Here is a 20,522-nt window from a genome sequence, read left to right as displayed (position 1 = left end):
TGTGTGGAAGATTCGTGTGGAAGTTAGAATCAATGTTCCGCAGCTATGCCGCTACAGACGTTCGTCTCCCCGGAACATTGATTCTAACTGTTACTAACATTCGCTACTTCTCATCATTGAGCTGAACGCCCATAACTATCCTTATTGCGATCACGCTCACAGAGTTCTGTACTATTAAATATCACCGGCAGATCAGCGTTTTACATTATTCTGAACGGCTGTAACTACATCTGTGAGTACCCACTGTGACAACGGCTGGTATTCACTCACTACGTGCATACACAGTGTCATTATAGTACACAGGACGGGACTTTAAATAGTATCTGCACTGTATCTATTTTGATTTTCCACTTGTTTGTACTTTTTCCTCGAGAACTAGTTCACCTTTTTAGATATTGTTTTCTGTTTGCTTTGCAAATATTGGTGTAGTTGACTGGGGTCTACATCCGGCTATAGTTCTCGGACAATACACAGATAGAGCACACCCACCACTATACTTCTTATGTTAGTCAGTATTTTTACCAAAACCAGGAGTGGGTCCAAAACACAAAAAAAGGTGCAAATCTGTCCATTCAGGTTTCTGTCTGTGTTGGGTCCACTCTCGATTTTGATAAAAAATTCTGAGAAAAATGAGGATAAAAATACTGTGGGTGCACATAACCTTACTGTTAAGCAATGTAATTCTGTTCTTGTTTGCACCTTAAGGTCTACTGCCTTATCTTCTCTGTTTTAGCACACTGTATGTATGGTCCCTGTTGAGGAGTTCTCTGTTGAGTATGCAGAGCCGAAGGTGCGCTGTATAGCAGCTTATGGACGGACCCCTGATCAAAGGTAAGTGTGTATCCTTAACATTTCCTAAAGGCAGAATTGGTTTTATAACTAGTTATCTACTCATTTAGCTAAAAAGTAACTAGTCAGTTACATGTGATCTTTATAACAAATTCTTACTCCCCCTTTGTACAGCTCTCCGTCAGCTATATATATATTTAATAAGGGCTCGGGCCGACAATTGTACTACGACTCTGTGTGACATTCGAGTATTACACACCTGTTATACCGCACCCATAGGCTCCATGCACTCTACTGTGTATGTGACATCTAGATTTTGTGGAATCGGACATGTTGGAAAGCTTTGGTCCACACATGCAATATCTTTATAAGTCCTCTCTTTCATAATACATTGAATATGTAGAGTAAAATGAAACACTGAGATTAGATAAGATTATATAAATTAGTAATATAATAGTATTCTTCTTCTTTCGAAGTCCTTCTTGTATACAGTCTTCAGTCTATGAAAATCCACCTCTGTCTATACTGCTGGACCCAGTCAAAGATTCTAGATATCCTGGTGGACAGAAGGACATAAAACAGGAACCTGTCCATGAAGCAGGCAATGGAGTATTGCTTACATCACAACAGGTATCTTGTTTGCTTTCAATTGTTGCGTTAGACATTTGGTCATGTGAGCCATGAAGTAACATAGTAACATTGTTCATAAGGTTGAAAAAAGACCAGAGTCCATCAAGTTCAACCTATATTCCTAATGAGTCCCTACTGAGTTGATCCAGAGGAAGGAAAAAAAACCTCTTACTAGAGGTAAAAATTCCTTCCCGACTCCAAATATGGCAGAATAGATCCCTGGATCAACCTTCTGTCCCTATAAATTTAGTATACATAACCAGCGATGTTATTATTCTCCAAAAATGCATCCAGACCCCTTTGAACTCTTTTACTGAGATAACCATGACCACCTCCTCCGGGAGAGAGTTTTACAGTCTCACTGCTCTTACAGTAAAGAACCCCCGTCTGTGCTGGTGCAGAAACCTTCTTTCCTCTACACGTAGAGGATGCCCCCTTGTTATAGAGACAGTCCTGGGTACAAATAGATCATGGGAGAAATCTCTGTAAGGTCTCCTGATATATTTATACATAGTTATTAGGTCTCCCCTAAGCCTTCTTTTTTCTAAACTAAATAACCCCAATTCTGATAATCTTTCTGGGTACTGTAGTCCTCCTATCCCCCTTATTAATCTGGTTGCCCGTCTTTGAACCCTCTCCAGCTCCACTATATCGTTCTTGTACACTGGTGCCCAGTACTGTACACAGTATTCTATGTGTGGTCTGAATTATTTCCTTGTCGTGGGCATCTATGCCCCTATTGATGTACCCCATGATTTTATTAGCCTTGGCAGCAGCTGCCCGACACTGGTCACTACAGCTAAATTTACTGTTAACTAAGACTCCTAAGTCCTTTTCCATGTCAGTCGTCCCAAGTGTTCTCCTATTTAATACATAATCCCACCTTCTGTTTCCTATCATTGAGCCAGTTACTTACCCACTTCCACACATTCTCCCCAAGCCCAAACCTTCTCATTTTATGCACCAACCTTTTATGTGGCACCGTATCAAATGCTTTGGAAAAATCCAGATATACGACATCCAGCGATTCCCCCTGGTCCAATCTGGAGCTCACCTCCTCATAAAAGATGATCAGGTCAGTTTGACAGGACCGATCCCTCATAAAGCCATGCTGATATGGAGTCATACATTTATTTTTATCAATATACTACAAAATAGCATTCCTTAGAAAACCCTCAAACAATTTACATACAACGGAGGTTAAACTAACAGGTCTATAATTCCAGGGGTCACCTTTTGACCCCTTTTAAAATATTGGCACCACATTTGCCATGCGCCAGTGCTGGGGAACAGTCCCTGTTACTATAGAGTCCTTGAATATTAAAAATAGGGGTCTGTCTATTACATTACTTAATTCCTTTAGAACACGGGGGTGAATGCCACCTGGACCTGGTGATTTGTCTATTTGGATTTTTTGTAGACGGCACTGTACTTCTTCCTGGGTTAGACAGGTGACCTGTAATGGGGAGTTTACCTTATCGCACTGTATTTCACCTGGCATTTCATTTTCCTCTATGAATACAGTGGAGAAAAATGTGTTTAATATATTTGCTTTTTCCTGATCCCCGTCTATAATTTCTTCCTCATCATTTTTTAAAGGGCCTACACTTTAATTTTTAACCTTTTTGCTATTTATATAGTTAGGGTACGTTCACACGAGTGGACCCACACCGTATTTTACGGTGCGGATCCACCACTGAAGGACCACTGCATGGTGGCTTTACATGTGCCTGCTTGGAGCAGCAATACGCCGCTACGAGCAGACACACTGAAGCGATATGCGAGTCGCCGCGTACACATTGCAGCCACTTCTCCTGCTTCATGAGCTAGGCTGAGAGCTCCCATGATGTGCGAGTATACTGCGCATGCGTGCTGCGACTCGTACATCGCAGTGTGTCTGCTCATAGCAACGTATTGCCGCTCCGAGCAGGCACATGTAAAGCCACCAAGCAGCGGTCCTTCAGCGGCGGATCCGTTCCCTTAAAGAACTATTGGGATTAGTTTTACTCTCTTTGGCAATGAGTCTTTCTGTCTCTACTTTTGCGGCTTTTATCTGTTTTTACATATTCTACACTTTTCTCACTAGCGTTTTAATGCTTCTTCACTGCCATCCTGTTTTAGTTGTTTAAATGCTTTATTTTTTGTCATTTATTGCCCCCTTAACAATTTTTTTCATCCACAGTGGTTTTCTTTTATTTCTGACCCTTTTATTCCCATAAAGGTATATACTTCTTACAGTGAGAATTTAAGATATTTTTAAGTCTCCCATTTAGTGTCAGTATTCTTGTTTTTCAGGGAATTCTCCCAATTTATATTGTTATGGGCTTCTCTGAGTTGATCAAACTTTGCCTTCCTTAAATTCATTGTTTTTGTGGCCCCTCGAGAGATTCCCTTATTGAAGAACAAGTTATAATGTATTATATTGTGATCACTATTTCCTAGGTGTCCTTCTATTTCCTAGGTGTTACTCTGTCAGGTCTGTTGTTTAATATTAAGTCTAGTAGGCCGCCCCTTCTGGTTGGGCCCTGCACCATTTGGGACAGATAATTGTCTTTAGCTATAGTCAGAATCCTGTTTCCTTTATGAGATTCACAGGTCTCAGTCTTCCAGTTAATATCAGGATAGTTAAAGGCCGCCATGCCCCCTCCCATAGACTTGCATTGAGGGGGTGGGGCGTGACATCACATGGGGCGGAGTCTTAACGTCACAATACTCCGGCCCCGTGGTCGTCACGCTGCACACTCGGAGCCTCCAGCGCTGCGGAGAGTTCCCAAAGGTGGGTGCTGAATGACAGATTGCGGGGGTCCCAAGAGGCGGTACCCCCGCGATCAGACATCTTATCCCCTATCCTTTGGATAGGGGATAAAATGTATTAGGGCCGGAGTACCCCTTTAAACTAATGACATAAAATTATAACAAATTGTTTCCCCTAGTTTCCCCTCAATATAAAACTTTAAAAAAGGAGCATTTACTGGTGGTGTTTTGGCACCACATTAAAATAGCATAGAGGGATCCAAAGCCTTGGCCTTGATAGGGTTAAGCAAAAAGTTATATGTAGCAAGGTGTAAAGATCATAGTGCAAAGAGTGACAAATAATGTGTAGTATTTGTATTTATGTTGATTGTAATGTTTCACAGAATCAGATCACTTTTGGCAGAAGAATACCCAATACAGGGAGGTATGTCTTCATTGTCCATTACTACCAGACTCAGAACCCTGCATTCCATGTGTCGGTGCTGGTTAACGGTGGAACACAGTGGTCAGGTATGATGTTATACACCACCTCATGAATGGTCACTTGCCTCTTTCTTTTAAAATACATTTTTTATGAATATCTCTCAGGTAACCTTAACGTCTCATACTGTCCTCACACTTTTGGATGTCGAGGACTGGTAATTGCTGGAAACCGTATCAGCCTTGATGTCACTAACTTAGATCTGTCAGTAACAGTAAAAACTCCTCCAGATAAGCCGCTACTGCTGGTGAGTTGAGATATTTACTTTACTTTTGGTTTGTTTGTTTGGACTTTTTTAATGAATTTTAACAGTAAGTTCCAAACTGAAAATGTATCCATTGTCCAGAATCTATGTTAAGGGGGTACTCTGCTGCCCCAGCATTCGAAACATTTTGGAGCGGGCGGCGGGGTCGTGATGTCACAACCACGACCCCTCATGATGTTGAGCCATGCCCCTCAATCTAGGTCTACTGGAGGGGGCGCGGCGACAGCCCATAGACTTGCATTGAGAGGGCATAGCCGTGACGACACGAGGGAAGTGTCCGTGACATCACGACCCCCACCAAGCAAGATCAGACATCTTATCCCCTATCCAAAGGAGATGTCTAGAGGCAGAGTACCCCTTTAAGCAATCCTATTGTGCTTCTCTGTTAGAAACGAACAACAAAACGGTGACAATGCTGGATATTTTAAGTGACAACAACATGTAGTGAGCAAGGACCTTATTGTCTATAATGGGGTTTATTAAGTTTTTTGGCATTTTATCAACAAAATAGTACTGCATGCTGGGATTTTGTCTGAAATCTGCAACCTAGGCTGCTAACAGAATTACTTATGCAAATATGAACAGGGCCATGGTGGCGTCATGGCTTTTGTTATAAACAATGTTTGTAAAGCACATAATAACATATACAGACAATTATGGTGCCTAAAAGGTTATAGCATTTTAGAAAGTTCATCATAATTGGGTAGCATTATCAAGATTTAGGCCCCAATTTTCAGATACCAGATAGATAAAATAATTCCAGTATGTTAAATTTCCATAGTTCTAAGTTTGGAAGTGAAACCTCTTTGAGAAGACCACCCAAAATTGCCTTAAAAGGTGGTTTTCTACGGGAATGATCTTCTCAAAAAATGGCCCCCATGCATAATGTATGGTGGACTAAAAATCTGTCACATGAAATGTGATCTGGCTTAGGAGGCGGTGTTTCCAAAGAGGTGGTCTTTTGGAGAGGTTTTAGCCTCCATGCTATCTACCTGTAATATGCTCACTGTATGAGGACATCCTTTTCTTGACTGTCTGGAATTTATGTGTTACACTTTTGTATGTTCTCTCTGCTGAGGCCAGGTTGTTGTTATTGATTTTGTGTATGCACAAATGCTGTTTGTACACTGATAATTCCCTATTTTCCCTGGACACTAGACAACATTAGATCTGCATCCATGGAATATTGTTTTTCTTTCAGGAATCTGTCCTGCTTGTCCCTGCAGACAACTTCACCCATGACATCTTGCAGGAGAAACCACTGGATAAATCATTTGACTTTATAACTATATGTGGAGAAAACAGCTTCTATATCGAGTAAAAAGAATTCCCGAACATTTTCCTTTCTTTTTTTTTATTTCTATAAGGCTATGTATGTTTCAACAATAGATTTGTGGAAAAGAATCTGTGGCTGAAATCTAAGGCAGATCCTCAGATTTCTACCACAGATTTGGATATGTGCTACAGTTTCCACATTGAATGGACGTGCGTGAATTACAAGTTATGAAGTCAAAAAATATGGTTTTACTTTAAAAAATAATCTCTTGACTTCAATGGGAAACCATAAACCACGTAAAAAAAAAATGCCATGCCATATTTTTTTAAGCGGTTTTGCTCCCTGACATGACTGGCTCAAGGAAAACAATGGCGCAGCACTGTACACAGGCAATGTTGTTGCCCACATGCACATACCCTTGGGGCATCAAATAATTGTGAGATGTAAAACACATGATCTATCAGTTAAGATATATAACTCATTGAATAATAGCCACTTTATTTTCTAGAAGTATCCATTGTGTTCTGTACAAAATGCATATAGTTGTAGTAAGTATAGACAGTAGAAATAAGCTAAGGGGGTCCGTCAGTACACAAGCATGATGAGACTTTATATTTGGGTACATGAGTTCCTTTGACACATAGGGGTTTATTTACTAAGAGTGGAGTGTAGGTTTCTTTGTGGGTTTTGATTTCCCACTGGTATTTTCCCAAGGTATTTACTAAGGTTTCCCTACATTTTGCACTTTTCCCTACATTTAACTTTTTTTTACAACTGTTCTGATCTGTCGGGTTTTTCTCAGCTCAAATACACCACTTTTTCTGTGGAAACCTTAGTAAATATGTTGGGATTTTTCAGGACCACGCCCACTTTATCCCGTGGTCACGCCCCCTTTTCAGGTTTTTCTAGTAAAATGGAGGGTTTTGTTTTTTTTGCTCGCAAATTGTGTCGCAAGGGTCGTGCGACGCAATTTGGGCGCAAAACCCGACAAAAAAGAGTAGGGATCACGTTAGTAAATAAACCCCATAGTCCCACAATGATAATGGGCCTCATTTACAAAGCTGAAGCCGAGCAGTTTTTGTCTGGTTATTTTGGCGCAGAGTGTCTGAGGCATGTCTGCGCCAGTGTGCGCCTGGAAAATCCAACAAACCCGACATTGCACTGTGAAAAGACGAAAAAGGGTCGTGGTCTGTCGCAAAGGGGCGTGGCTGGTCCAAAAAAGGGGCGTGGTTTCACAACCCGACCGATTTACTATTGAATTCACAGAAAATCCTGTGGATAAATGGCTGGAAATTTTCACTTAGAAAAAGCTGGTCAGAAAATGTTCCCGACTTTTCCCAATAGTAAATAGAGAGGAATCCTGCAAATCTGAAACAACTTTTCCCACTAGTAAAAACCCGACACTCTTAGTAAATTAGGCCCAATGTGTCTAGTGCTTATAATAGCATTTCTGTATTCAATACATTTTTGTAGAATGAATACAGAACTTCGGTTACCAAATGTAATGTTCTGCTGCCACCTTGTGAGTAGTGACGGAAAATATTTACTATTAGGTGTGATGGGTCCAAGTTTTTTGCTGTTCTTATAGCAAATTGTTGTAGAGGGAATGTAGAACACAAATACAGGCATATAGACAAGAACTTTATATACCGTATTTTTCGCCGTATAAGACGCTCCGGCATATAAGACGCACCCAATTTTAAAGGAGGAAAATCTAGAAGAAAAAGATTCTGAACCAAATACAATGTAAAGTATAGGACAGTGATCTTCAACCTGCGGACCTCCAGATGTTGCAAAACTACAACTCTCAGCATGCCCGGACAGCCGTTGGCTGTCCGGGCATGCCGGGAGTTATAGTTTTGCAACATCTGGAGGTCCGCAGGTTGAAGACCACTGGTATAGGAGGTAATACTGACGTGTCCCCGCCGCTCCGGACCCATCACCGCTGCCCTGGATGTCGCCCTCCATCGCTGTCGCCGCGTCCCCGGGGAATCCCCGTCGCTCCAAAACGTCTCTGCTGTCTGGTATCCTCGCTCTCCGTCGCCACCATCACGTCGCTACGCACGCCGTTCCTATTGGATGACAGGAAGGCGTGCGCGACGACGTGATGACGACGAAGGAGAGCGCCAGCCATGCAGGGGAGTCATTCGCCGATCAGACACCGAGGAGGCAGGTAAGGTCCCTCCCAGTGTCCTGTAAGCTGTTCGGGATGCCGCGATTTCACTGCGGCAGTCCCGAACAGCCCGACTGAGCAGCCGGGTTAGTTTCACTTTCGCTTCAGACCCGGCGGTCAGCTTTGATCGCCGCGTCTGAAGGGTTAATACAGGGCATCACCGCAATCGATGATGTCCTGTATTAGCCGCGGATCGCGGCCGTTGATGGCTGCAGGGACCGCCGCGATATGACTGGGGTCTTAATGTGTATTTGCCGTATAAGACGCACCAACCAGTTTGGGGGAAGAAAAAGTGCTTCTTATACAGCGAAAAATACGGTACATGCATCCTGGCACTCTGTAGAATGTGAACAGAGCCAGACATTAGTTCCTTCATAACAGTTTTAATCATGTTGCCTTTATATTAGCAACAACCCCAGGAAACACACAACCCTCTATACTCTATACTTGCTGATGAAGGGGCCCTGCACTCAGAGAGATTACAAATATAATTTGGTTAGCCAGTAAAGCGTAACAACCCCATCACATTTCATTAGCTAACATGGTATCACATGTATTTTGTTTTACATCCTATAGCAGGAAGATACTGTTAGCAGCCAGTCAGTTAGAGTTAGTAGCTAGTAACATAGTAACTGTACTCCAATGCAAATGTTAACATAAAGAAAAACAGCGTTCCTCACTCCTCAGGACCCCCCTTCTGCAGATTCCTGGGGATTCTCTGGAGTATAACTTCATAGACAGGGGGCAGGTACTCTTATCTTGATCATCACATGTGGGCAAACCCATGCCCGCATGTGGTGACCAATGGCCCCACAACGTTGCTGATGTTGTGGTAACATATTTATATTTAAAACATTTAAAACAGAATAACCATTTATAGCAGTGCGTTCCCAGCACTTTACCTCTAACGCCAATGCGCTCGGACTGGCATGGGCAGTGCTAGAAGCAGAAACTGAAGAAATATGAATGTCCAGCGCAATGTAGATCCAACGTAGCAATTTATTTATAAAACCTCAGTACATGGACATGGACAGGTGACGCGTTTCGGCCCACCTAATGGGCCTTAGTCATATTAGGTATGACTAAGGCCCATTAGGTGGGCTGAAACGCGTCACCTGTGCCCGCTATGTCCATGTACTGAGGTTTTATAAATAAATTGCTACGTTGGATCTACATTGCGCTGGACATTCATATTTCTTCAGAATAACCATTTATCTGAAAAAGTCAGTACTGTACATCCTATTCAGCAGCTTTATGCGTGGGCCTGGCCACCGAGCTTACTCTTTTAGGCTCTAAGTCAGGCATCACTGTCCTAGAATATTTTTATTAAAATTTATTTTCAGGGAAAAAAATCCATGTAGTCAACAAAAATGCATGTACACATAATTACGTAATTATGTGGTGGATACTGTGGCCCAGACTCTTCAATCTGTCTAAGGGCAAAAACTTTTCAGTTTGCCCATAACAACCAATCACAACTCAGCTCAATAAAATATTAAAGCTGAACTGTGATTGGTTGTTATGGCCAAATTAGACTTTTTTTTTTTTTTTTATCCAGACAGATTGAAAAATCTAAGCCACTATGTTTAGATCTATATTTACTGTAAATGTCTTCCGCACTGCTGAGCAACCTTTTCTCTCTATTGTTGTCTTCCATGTTAAAGACAGTAAGATAACTTATTGTTTTTTTGTTTTTTTCTCTAGTCCATTTTCCTCTCCTGACTTCTGTAAGGACTCTGCAAGATCTTTAGTGGCATATTATAATGATGGGGCATTACCATGTAGATGCCATGCTGAAGGATCTATAAACCCAGTATGCAATCCATTTGGAGGGCAGTGCAGCTGCAGACCTAACACCATTGGAAGAACTTGTAGCCATTGTGCTACTGGTTACTATGGATTTCCACACTGCAGACGTGAGTTAACATTGACTTTACTGGTCCTGCAGTGCAACATAGGACCCAAATGCCAACTCTACTTTAGTTAATCATTATTTGTAATTGTAAGACTTTATTCCTCTATGTATAAGTCTTTTCACAGTGAATTATTGGACCCCTTACACAATGGCCCACAGAGATTTTTTTCACAGCAACCAATCACAGGTCAGCTAGCCAGCTCTAGTAAAGTGAAAGCTGAGCTGTGATTGGTGGCTGTGGGAAAATCACTCCACTTTTTCTCTCACACAGTTTGATAAATCTGAGCCAATGTCTTTTACGCCAATCTTGATTTCATCAATAAGATTGCTGGAAAGTGTAATTGTGGCGTTGGCTCACGAATAGTAATTATCCTGTTCGTGATGCCAAGATTTGTGGTGACATGGGGGTGCAAGGAACCTGATCACTTTGTGACGCCAGGGCACCGTTACCCTATACACGGTCCAAGGTTGGAGACAGCTTCTCCTGGGCCAGACACAGGGAGTAAAGAAACCAAAGTTGGGTTACGGATAACTGCCTTTTACTGAGCAGGTGCAGATGTTATCACACGCCAACAGTATGGTGCAGAGTGGAGAGGATGCATTGTAACCCTTTGAGAGCCATGTTGCCTTGCTGGGACTTATGGTGCTTTTCACCCATTTGATTTATACTGACTTGATATGCCAGGCTGGCTAGGGTTTTGACAAGGTCCTTTTACATTCTCCGCCAGGGCTTGACTTTCCACTGTATGGGTGATCACTTGCAGAATGGCTGATTAGGATTTGAGAAGATATTTGTTCTTGGACTTCCCTCAGAGTTTCTTCACACATTACTTCACTTCTTTACCACACTTGTGCTCAGCACACACTAAAAGCTGGTCTTAGACTCTACTGGGGCAACTCCTCCCCCACTACAATATATAGAAAATAATTTAGGGGTTCCCATTGGGCAGGCAGGATTACATGGCTTAGACTGCTCCTCTGGTCTTAAAGGTACAACACACATAAATAACAGGTTTTACAGGGCATATGAGAAACATACTAAACATATGATAAAGTGCTCAAACACATTAAATAGAATGGACAGTCTCTTAGTAGGTCCAATACCTGTGCCGCAGGAATGCCCGAGGAGAACCGCAGCCCACAGAAAAGCCTTTGGTGCTGGGACACCACAAAATCTTGGTTGTTGATAAGTACCTAGTACCTGGCCTTGTTTTGCAGTTAGACCTTGATATTTTTACCATTACTTGATTGGACTCATGTGGGTTTAGGTTATATTTCTATATTATATATCTAAAGTAAAGGAAACAGACACAAATATGTAGAGGACATGCATACTCCAGACATTACCCCTTGTTAGGCTACATTCACATCACAATTTTGCAATACGGTTTTGTATCAGGTTTTTTCCCCCAAAACGGGAAACAAAAAAACTGACAAAACCGTATGTAAAATTATGCATTGTAGAAACTGTGTACAGTTTTTATAATAGTGAAAAAGTCATTCCACAGCTGTCCACAGGGTCCCGCAGCTGAGCAGTACTACTACTTCCATCATGGAACATACACTTTTCAATGATGGGAGTAGTAGCTCCCCCTGGCTGCAGGAGTCGGTAAGTGGCTCTGGTTACTCTGCAGTAGCACTTTTACTACTACTCCCATCATGGAACAGAGTATGTTCAATGCTGAGGGACTGATCGCATCAGTTCTCCTTTCTGAGACCTGCTGCGATTCTAACTTATCAACCAGGAAAGCGGGTGGCATGCCGCACCACTCCTCGGCGAGTTATATGAAAACTCTGCACTTTAAATTCATTTTCCCTGCCAGGAACTTTGAATGGCCAGCACTGACTGGCTATTCAAGGCTCTGGGTGACGAATTTGAAATTAGAGTGATGTTAATTTATAACTTGGAGCCGGCCAGGAACGGTGCGTAATGTCGCCCACTTCCCCGGCAGGAGCTGTCCCACTTACTACTGTGTCAACCAATGACCAATCATGTAGTCCCAGAAAGTCAACCACTCCAAACAGTACAAAAATGATAGGTCAAAGAAAGGTATATAAGCTATTAAAGGAGTACTCCAGCGAAAGGTAACTTATCCCCCATTCACAGGATAGAGGATAAGAAGCTGGGGGGGTCTCCGGGATAGGCCCCCGGCTCTCTCACTGAGAAGTGCATATCATCAATGAGGAGCGCATGCTGCAGCCGGAGCACACTCTACATTCATTTCTAAGGGAGTGCCAATGGTGCCCAAGTTCTGTACTTGGGTCTTTTTGACATGAATGGAGAGCGTGCTGGCTGCGGCACACGCTCCTCATTGAGCGCCGGGTCCCATACCCCCGCGATCAGCTACTTATCCCCTATCCCCAGAATAAGTTATTTTTACCATAGTTCTCCTTTAATGTATGTAGTTATTTTTATTGACTCTTTTTATAGTTTAGAGTTAAGATGTATAAGCATTGATCTTTGTGGTTACAATTACTAATGTCAACATTTTAGTTGTTAGGAAGTCAATTAACATGCAGAATATGATAAAATTGTGGGCAGTATATCAAAGTATATAATTAACCATATTTTATTTATAATTTAGCATGCACGTGTGGTCGTCGCCTATGTGATGAAATAACTGGAAGATGCATCTGCCCACCTCAGACAGTGAAACCTACATGTGAAGTCTGTGTGCAGCATACATTCAGTTACCACCCTCTATTGGGGTGTGAAGGGTGCAACTGTTCAACCACAGGAGTCATACAGCCATTTCAGCCAGAGTGCGATTCTATAAGCGGACAGTGCAGGTCAGGAATATGATTCATTATATAATATGTAGTTGTGTAGATATAATAATACAGTAAGTCATATGGGACCTTAAAGGGGTAGTCCAGGGAAATTAAGAAAAATAAAAATGCCCCAAAGCCACCACAATACCTGTTCTGTGTGCTCTGTAGTAATTTTGCAGCTCTTTGGCCCCTGATGTCTCCTAAATACTTTTTCCTTGTTTGCAGCACAGACTACAACTCCCAGAAGTCAGTGCAGCTCTGTGTAATGGCTGCCAGCCAACTGCTTTCACTTTCTGTGTGCATGTTCACACTGCAACTCACACACTGTACATGTCATTTCTTTCATACTATCTTTCCTCCAGCAATAAATCATGCTGTGCTCTGAATGGCAGAAGTCAGTGATTAGATATTCAGCAGAAAAACAGAAGCTATGTGCTCAGTTGTGACTAAGAATCTTCACTGCTTTTCTCTCACAGCTCACAAGCTCTCACACAGGGAGGGGAGGGGGAGGGGAGGTGTATCTGTACAGCCGGGGCTCTAGATCAGACAGAAATCAGGTGGTGTTGTCCTGAAGGGTTGGGGCTAGTCTCAGTTAGGGGTTTACACAAAGACAAGGTGGATTTGAGAATCACATCTTTCTCTCATTTCCTGCCTGAGACAGCTGAAAGAGCGAAACTACTGTATATAGCTAATGAATGATATTTAGACAAATACATAGGTTGGTGAGAGGGAAAGGATGGGCTATGGGTTTAGTTCCCCGGAGTACCCCTTTAACTATGAAGCTGTTAAAGGGGTTCCCAGGATTAGAAACAAATGTTTGGTTTCTTCCAAAAACAGAGTCACACCAGTCTATCGGGTGTATCTGGTACTACTGCTTAGCTCCATTTATGGAAAAGGAGCTAAACTGCAGTACGACATAAGACCTGCTGCTGGGGCATAACTGGAACAAGCAGGGCTCTGTGGCACACTTTTGATAGGACCCACCGTTAAGCATGAATGTTTACCAGCTGCAGGTGAAGGTTAAGGCAAAACACACACTTTCTTGCTGAGTCATGTTAAAAAAATAAATAAATAAAAAATACAACTAGGACACTGATCTGGTAATATTTATTTACCCTAGACCAGACCTTTAAATTCATCAGACCACAGAATAGACCCTACTTAAATCAGACCCCAGAACAGTACTTTATATATTGCAGCTTTTCTCTTGCAGGTGTAAGTCCAGAATATCCGGCAGACAATGTGACCGATGTGCCCCTGGTTACTTTCGCTTTCCTGACTGCATTCCTTGTGACTGCAATTCATATGGGACCGAACCTCAGATCTGTGACCATCTCACAGGGGTTTGCCTGTGCAAGGTATTAAATATAGTATTTTAATAACAACCCTGATGAAGGGACCTGAGAGGTCTTGAAAGCTTGCAATCTATATCCTATCAGTTAGACAATAACTTTATTATCCTTGCTCCACTTATCTCCTATATTTCTACGGCTAACACAGTACCAATTCTCATCTATTATATTTTAAGGTAGCATTCTATTTATTCACTGTTGAGTCACTGTTGAGAACCTCCAATAATTTCTTTTGCTTTTCTAGCATAGTGTGGGTGATATTTGTAAATGAACTCTAAATATAGAAAATGCACAAAAAATAAAGACCTCTATGCTGTAATATATGCTGTCAATAAGAGCCAATCTTGTAGATCGACGTGCTGGGAGGGCCACACAAACTATAATTGGCTTTTGCTGCCATCACTTGTATTGGGAAGATGTGCCTGTTGCCAAACAAAGATTTTTCAGCACAGTAAAACATAACAAATTTTGCTTGTTCATCTGCTGATCGCTGTTCTTATTTGACAGGGCGATATCTGCCTATTAGGCTAATACTTGTGCCATGTAATATGGTTTTTAATCACATCCTCTAAATTGATCCTATTTTTTTTAAATATTACAATTAAAATAGAGAAATGTATATAGAAATCTCTTCCCCCCCATTAGCTCAGCCTAGTCCCCTTCTTCTTCCACACTGTCCTTTGCCAGTCCCTCTATTCCCATGCTGATTGCATCCCTGATCCTCTGCCAGTCTCTATTAGGTTCCATCAATGACGTAGGGCACTGGCACATGCCCACTACAGCCAATACTGTGCTGTAATTGTGACATTGACATTGTAAACACATAGAGTTCAATGCTGCAGCCAATGATTTGCTGCAGTTTATACATGTCATGTTGGCATCGGTGGTGAACAGACACCATCAGGGGACCAGGAAAGCATTAGCATGGGAGCAGAAGGGGATTGGTAACATGTCTATTATTCATTTTGTTATTATACTACTTTCTGCTATTTGAAAACAAATTTTATGGGGTTAAAAAACCTTTTACTGGTAACTGTAATTCCAGCAGTATGTATGCCTATTAGGTATCCTGTATTGATTGGCAGGTGTCACCCTCTGCAGGCTCCATCTCTATTTGTCTGTTTTCCATGAGCTCAGTTTTAGAATGTACAGAGACTAGCTGCTGTGATGTCTCCTATACAAAGCACTCAGAGAATAAAAAAACTTTATCCTGCTCCTCTGTCTGTCTCAGACAAAATCAGAAGCATTATACAGCAGTAATGAGCAGTGTAGCTAAGATACCACCACTGGTTGAGATAGAACACCTACAAGAAGCAGCAACATCTCTTATTTCTTAAATAAAATATATACAGACCTTCTTGTTACTTGTCATTTATGAGGAAAAACTGAACGACTGTTACTTTAAAACTTGGAAAATGTGACAATGAAATGTAATGATTGGCATTTTGAGGATTATCGGCCCATTTAGGTTCATGTATTTTCAGATTACAAGTGCTTGTTATAAGCTGGTGATAATTCTATCTTGCCTATGTATTTAATAGGTATAATACAATAATAAGATAAGCTAAACCAACCTGGTAAAAGATAGAAACTGCAAATAAATGTTCACAGTCATCGCCTTACTAGCTTGCCAAAACAAACCGTGGTGCCTCTTGTGGTGTACAGTACAGTTTTCTATTGTTTAAGTAAGACTTTAATCATTGGAGCAATACTGGAAGTGACTGAAGTTAAAGGGGTCATCCAGCCTTGGAAATTGAAATGGAAATTGATGGCCTATCCTCAGGAAAAGCAATCAATAGTAGATCAGTGACCCAACTCCTCTTATACTGTTTAAGGAGGCTGTGGTGAGTACTACAGCCTTTTTAGTGTTTACCAAAATAGCCACACTTTTTGTAGCGGCAGTTCAACTATTGCAGCTTTGTCCCATTAGATAAACTCTGCCAATCTAATACCTATTCTGAGGAAAGGTCATCAATTCTATAAGACTGAATAACCTCTAAATATTGAAACCTTAGCTAACATAGCTCAACATTATATAGGTGATAGGTGATGAGCCCTGTCAGCACAAGACTGGACAGTGACGTAGAAAAAACGTAACTGTGTTCCTTATCATGACAACACTATGGGAAAGCTCAATTCTCCTGACAGTACAATGTATAACAAAAGCAGACAGCAGGGGGTGTTCTCCTCCTCTCTTCTGCTTATCATACCTTCCTCGAAAAGGTTGCCAGCTGGATGAGGTTCTTGAGCTCTAAAGAAGCTATTTCAACTTGGGATTCTAATGTTAAGTGAATCTACAATTCCAAGCCTGTCCTGACGGCCAGTACCCTGAACCTCCACTGATACTGTCCCTATGATATGTCAGAAAAACTGTCTAAGATATAATATTCCTACTACATGATGTATCATATAACGTGCCTCAATATGGCATTTGTGACCCGATCCTAAAGTAGAAAACATTGTGGAAAAATACCATTCACAATTTTTCATGGTATTTCTTATAGAGAAATTGACAAATCTGATCCTGGATGTATAAATAGAGGTTTATTACTAAAATCATAATATTATATAACTTTCCTTACATGCAGGAAAATACCGAAGGCTCGAGATGTGATGTTTGTCGCAGTGGGTCATTTTATTTTGACCCTTCAAACGCCAAGGGATGCATCAGATGTTTCTGTTTTGGAGCAACTGACATTTGCCATTCATCCAATAAACAATGGAAAAAGGTAAATCCAAGCATTTATTTGTGAATTTTGTAGAATTATAACAAAACTATTTTTAAATGTAAAATATTAATTATTATTATTTTTTTTTTTTAAAAGAACAATGTTAAATAACTGCAGGTTAGCTCCAGATTAGTTTTGCAGTGATTACCTCATCCCTTAATATAAAATACCGTAGGTTACAATACCAAACACAGTCTGAGCTGATCCTTAGCAGACTGGATGACATCATCTTGTATAAACTGGTAACATAATCAGGTTAACTTCAAGTTTCTGCTTATCCCGAGGAAGTCTGATATTCCCGGATTAGGAAAGATTTTTTGTGGTTTTTGTTTTGTTTTATAGCATCCAGTTAAACATTCATAGACGTTTTGTGTTTAGAAATTGTGGGAGTGACTCATTAATGTGTAAAGACTCCAGAGATTGTACATATTCATTTAGAGTACAGTTGGACCATTTGGGTAGTGATTGGGAGCCCAAAGGCATAGATGGCCCTGCTCCATCCTGCCTTTAGACGCAAATAAAGTGTTTGACATGAGGGAGTCGGGATTCTTGTTTAAGGCAATTGATAATTTTAATTTTGGAGACACATTTGTCATTGGAAGGCAATGGATGAAGAACACATAGCACCACTAAGAAGAAGTGGGGCTTAATCCCAAAAAGTCACATATACAAGGGTGCTAACCAAGTGTTTAATAGAAAAACGTGAAATAATAAGAAAGAAAGAAAAAAATGATAAATACAGGAGCACACCAAAGATACAGATGAATATTGTAGAGTTTATAACACAATCTGAAAAATAACATATATGACAACAAAAAAACTATTAAAAATGACGCTCAACATAGATCTCTACCACAACCCGAGAGGAGGCCATGAATCCCCCCCACACAGTGGTACCCGTCTCTCAATACAATAGATAATAAGCCATCCACCAGTCTTGGTATAGACCAGGCTGGAGATAAGAAACAGTTTTCAACACATCTTGCACAATTCCCTATATTATGCCAAACTAAATACAAATGAATACAAATCATATAAATAACTGACATAGAAACAAATACTATCAATCAGAGGGGCAAGGGACAACTGCAGTTAACAAACCAGCTAGAGTGGGTGGAGGCGCAATACAACGGTTGGAAGCCAGACTGGGCCACACAAGAGACCCCACGTGTTCCTCAGGGTTGTTGAAGAACAAATATAGTACACAAAAGGCTAAAAAAAGAGTACAAAAACCGTAAGAGAGTCGGACCAATTTGAAGTTGGGCTAAAAGGCACAAGAAAAAAAACCTTTAATATACTCGGATGATATGCTGCTTTTTCTTAAAGATCCCATAAATAAGATCTCAGTAGTAGACCTAATTGAAGAATTTGGACTATATCAGATATAAGTATTAATTGATCCATATTGACCTCGTGGGGGATACTGTGGATAACTTGAAAGTAGTGAAGGACTTGGACAGTGTAGACTATTTAGGGTTAAAGATCTCCCCGAAAGTATAGGATTTTGTGCATTTGAATTTAAAAACTCTGATAGAGAAAGTGGGAAAAAGTAGGAATGTGGAATAGATTGCTCCTGAGCATGGCTGATAGGGTTGCTCTTGTTGAGATGGTGTTATTACTAGAGGTGCACCGTAATGGAAATTTCAGAACCGAAACGAAACCGAAATAAAAAAAAATGTCCGGCCGAAACCGATAATGACTTCTCCCCGTCTTCTGGTAAAATGCAGCGCTCCGCTCATTAGATTAGATTCCCCCACATTAGATTGCCAGCTCCCCCACATTAGATTGCCAGCTCCCCCACAACAGTAGGCAGCTCCCCCACAACAGTAGGCAGCTCCCCCACAACAGTAGGCAGCTCCCCCACAACAGTAGGCAGGTTCCCAAATTAGGTCAGCATTTCCCCCACAATAGTAGGCAGGTTCCCAAATTAGGTCAGCATTTCCCCCACAATAGTAGGCAGGTTCCCCACAATAGTAGGCAGCTCCCCCCAACAATAGTAGGCAGTTCCCACACAATATTAGGCAGCTCCCCCCACATTTTTAGGCAGCTCCCCCCCACATTAGGTCAGCAGTTCCCCCACAATAGTAGGCAGGTTCCTCACAATAGTAGGCAGCTCCCCCACATTAGGTCAGCATTTCCCCCACAATAGTAGGCAGCTCCCCCCAACAATAGTAGGCAGTTCCCACACAATATTAGGCAGCTCCCCCCAACAATATTAGGCAGCTCCCCCCACATTTGTAGGCAGCTCCCCCCCACATTAGGTCAGCAGTTCCCCCACAATAGTAGGCAGGTTCCTCACAATAGTAGGCAGCTCCCACACAATAGTAGGCAGCTCCCACACAATATTAGGCAGCTCCCCCCAACAATATTAGGCAGCTCCCCCCACATTTGTAGGCAGCTCCCCCCCCACATTAGGTCAGCAGTTCCCCACAATAGTAGGCAGTTCCCCCACAATAGTAGGCAGCTCCCCCACAATATTAGGCAGCTCCCCCCACATTTGTAGGCAGCTCCCCCCCCCACAATATTAGGCAGCTCCCCCCCACAATATTAGGCAGCTCCCCCCCCACAATATTAGGCAGCTCCCCCCAACAATATTAGGCAGCTCCCCCCCAACAATATTAGGCAGATCCCCCCCCACAATATTAGGCAGCTCCCCCCACAATATTAGGCAGCTCCCCCCAACAATATTAGGCAGCTCCCCCCCCCCAACAATATTAGGCAGCTCCCTCCCCCCCACAATATTAGGCAGCCCCCCCACCCCCACAATATTAGGCAGCTCCCCCCCCCACAATATTAGGCAGCTCCCCCCACAATATTAGGAAGCTCCCCCCCCCCACAATATCAGGCAGCTCCCCCCAACAATATTAGGCAGCTCCCCCCCCCCCCCCCACACAATATTAGGCAGCTCCCCCCCCCACACACACACACAATATTAGGCAGCTCCCCCCCCAAACACAATATTAGGCAGCTCCCCCCAACAATATTAGGCAGCTCCCCCCAACAATATTAGGCAGCTCCCCCCACATTTGTAGGCAGCTCCCCCCCACATTAGGTCAGCAGCTCCCCACCACATTAGGTCAGCAGCTCCCCCACACCCCACAGACATACAGCATCCAGCCATATACAGTGTATGGCTGGAGGCTGTATGTCTGTACTGCTGCCCCCACAGTGTTCCGGTCACCGCTCCTCCGGCCCGGGATCACATCTACTGCTATGGCCCATGGACCATAGCAGTAGGTGCCGGGACCGAAGGAGCGGTGACCGGAACACTGAAGAAGATGACGCGGTCACTTACCAGGCCCCGGCCGGCGTGCGTTCTCCCGCGACGATCCTGCGGTCCTCCTGCGTCTCTATGGTTGTACGCACGGGACGTTAGTGACATCCCG

At 42.3% G+C, this 20,522-nt stretch overlaps 1 protein-coding gene across 2 annotated transcripts in view; it reads left to right on the top strand.

Moving 5' to 3' along the window:
* The window catches only part of LAMA3 (laminin subunit alpha 3), a 241,209-nt gene that overhangs the window by 128,358 nt on the left and 92,329 nt on the right, over positions 1-20,522 (top strand). For both annotated transcript variants that reach the window (XM_056521739.1, XM_056521738.1), the window contains exons 28-36: positions 734-831; positions 1,266-1,419; positions 4,557-4,683; positions 4,762-4,901; positions 6,121-6,236; positions 10,073-10,284; positions 12,869-13,073; positions 14,269-14,413; positions 16,996-17,136. In XM_056521739.1, the coding sequence (XP_056377714.1) occupies positions 734-831; positions 1,266-1,419; positions 4,557-4,683; positions 4,762-4,901; positions 6,121-6,236; positions 10,073-10,284; positions 12,869-13,073; positions 14,269-14,413; positions 16,996-17,136 (1,338 nt within the window). The remainder of the gene's footprint in view (positions 1-733; positions 832-1,265; positions 1,420-4,556; positions 4,684-4,761; positions 4,902-6,120; positions 6,237-10,072; positions 10,285-12,868; positions 13,074-14,268; positions 14,414-16,995; positions 17,137-20,522) is intronic.

The sequence above is a fragment of the Hyla sarda genome, chromosome 5, assembly GCF_029499605.1.
Source record: "Hyla sarda isolate aHylSar1 chromosome 5, aHylSar1.hap1, whole genome shotgun sequence".
In the NCBI taxonomy this organism is placed as follows: Eukaryota; Metazoa; Chordata; class Amphibia; order Anura; family Hylidae; genus Hyla; species Hyla sarda.
This window is presented reverse-complemented; position numbering and strand designations above follow the sequence as displayed.